A 1459-nucleotide genomic window follows, 5' to 3' on the forward strand; every position below is an offset into this window, starting at 1 on the left:
TATTTATACATGCTCATTTTTATTTACTTATCTATTTTTATTTTTTAAAAAATAAATTTACAAATTTGATCAAGATATAAATTAATTTTTGTTTATTTATTTATTTATAAAATTGAATAAAGAGAAATGAGCCTGTAAATAAAAAATTTTAATTGATTTTATTAAAAAGATAAACAAGTAAATATTGTTTTTATTTTGGGTACAGAAGTAATCTCTTATTTTTTACATTGGCATATAAAGTAAAAAGAAAATCTCTTTTCATTTATTTATTTAGTTATTTATTTATTTATTTATAACAACTTTTGTTATAAATTGGTGATGATCACCAATGACCAACCAACCCTCACACAACACCATCAATCCCACCCAAACAAATGGCCGGAAATTCCAACAAGAAGGAGATCATTGACGAGGTTTCCGGCTGGCTCCGCCTCTACTCCGACGGCACCGTCGACCGTTCCTTCACCGGCCCTCAAGAAGCCCTCTTCCTCACCACCCCGGTCCCTCCAACCACCACCAACTCCTCCACCACCCTCCAAGATCTCTCCGGCGAGCCCAACCTCCGTCTCTACCTCCCCTCCGGCGATCCCCCCACAACCCCTCTGCCCATCCTCCTTCACTTCCACGGCGGCGGCTTCTCCGTCTCCCACTACACCTGGTTCTTATACTACCACTTCTACTCCCGCCTCGCTGCCGCCATCCCCGCCGCCATCTTATCCGCCGAGCTCCCACTCGCCCCCGAGCACCGCCTCCCCGCCGCCATCCACGCCGCCACCGCCGCCCTTCTCCGTCTCCGTTCCCTCCCTCCAAGCCTGAAATCCATCACCGACTCCTCTCGTGTGTTCCTCATCGGTGACAGCACCGGCGGTAACCTCGTCCATGAAGTCTCCTCTTTTATCGGAAAACAACCTGAAGAGTACTTATCTCCGGTGAAGCTCGCCGGCGGTGTCCTTATCAACCCGGGCTTCGTCCGGTCAGCACGTAGTAAATCCGAGCTTGAGATGAAGTCTGATGGTTTCTTCAACCTTGAGATGCTTGACAAGTTCTTGGCTTTTGGATTGCCGGAAGGGGTGACGAAGGACCACCCTTACACGTGTCCGATGGGGATGGCGGCGCCGGCGATGGAGGAGCTTAGGTTGCCGCCGTTCATGGTGGCAGTGGCGGATGGGGACTTGTTACGTGACAGGGAACTAGAGTACTGTGAAGCCATGAAAAAGGCTGGAAAGGACGTGGAGGTGGTTATCAGTGAGGGTGTTGGGCATTCCTTCTATCTTAATAAGATCGCCGTGGATTCTGATCCGGTTACTGCTCGGCGCTCCGACGAGCTCATTGATGCTATTAAGGATTTTGTTGCACGCCATTAATGGTGATGGACCTAATGGTTGATGTTGTATACTTGTATGTTGATTGATGTGCTTTTGTAGGTCTTGAATCTTGAATAAAGGAAAGAGTTTATTTA

At 46.7% G+C, this 1459-nt stretch overlaps 1 protein-coding gene across 1 annotated transcript; it reads left to right on the top strand.

Annotated features, from left to right (window-relative positions):
• Positions 1 to 299: 299 nt before the first annotated feature.
• Positions 300 to 1459, top strand: LOC120264523 (probable carboxylesterase 15). Its single transcript, XM_039272336.1, has one exon. It carries the CDS (start codon positions 375 to 377, stop codon positions 1362 to 1364), a length of 990 nt encoding a protein of 329 aa, XP_039128270.1. The 5' UTR covers positions 300 to 374; the 3' UTR covers positions 1365 to 1459.

Source organism: Dioscorea cayenensis, chromosome 7, assembly GCF_009730915.1.
Source record: "Dioscorea cayenensis subsp. rotundata cultivar TDr96_F1 chromosome 7, TDr96_F1_v2_PseudoChromosome.rev07_lg8_w22 25.fasta, whole genome shotgun sequence".
NCBI classification, from domain to species: Eukaryota; Viridiplantae; Streptophyta; class Magnoliopsida; order Dioscoreales; family Dioscoreaceae; genus Dioscorea; species Dioscorea cayenensis.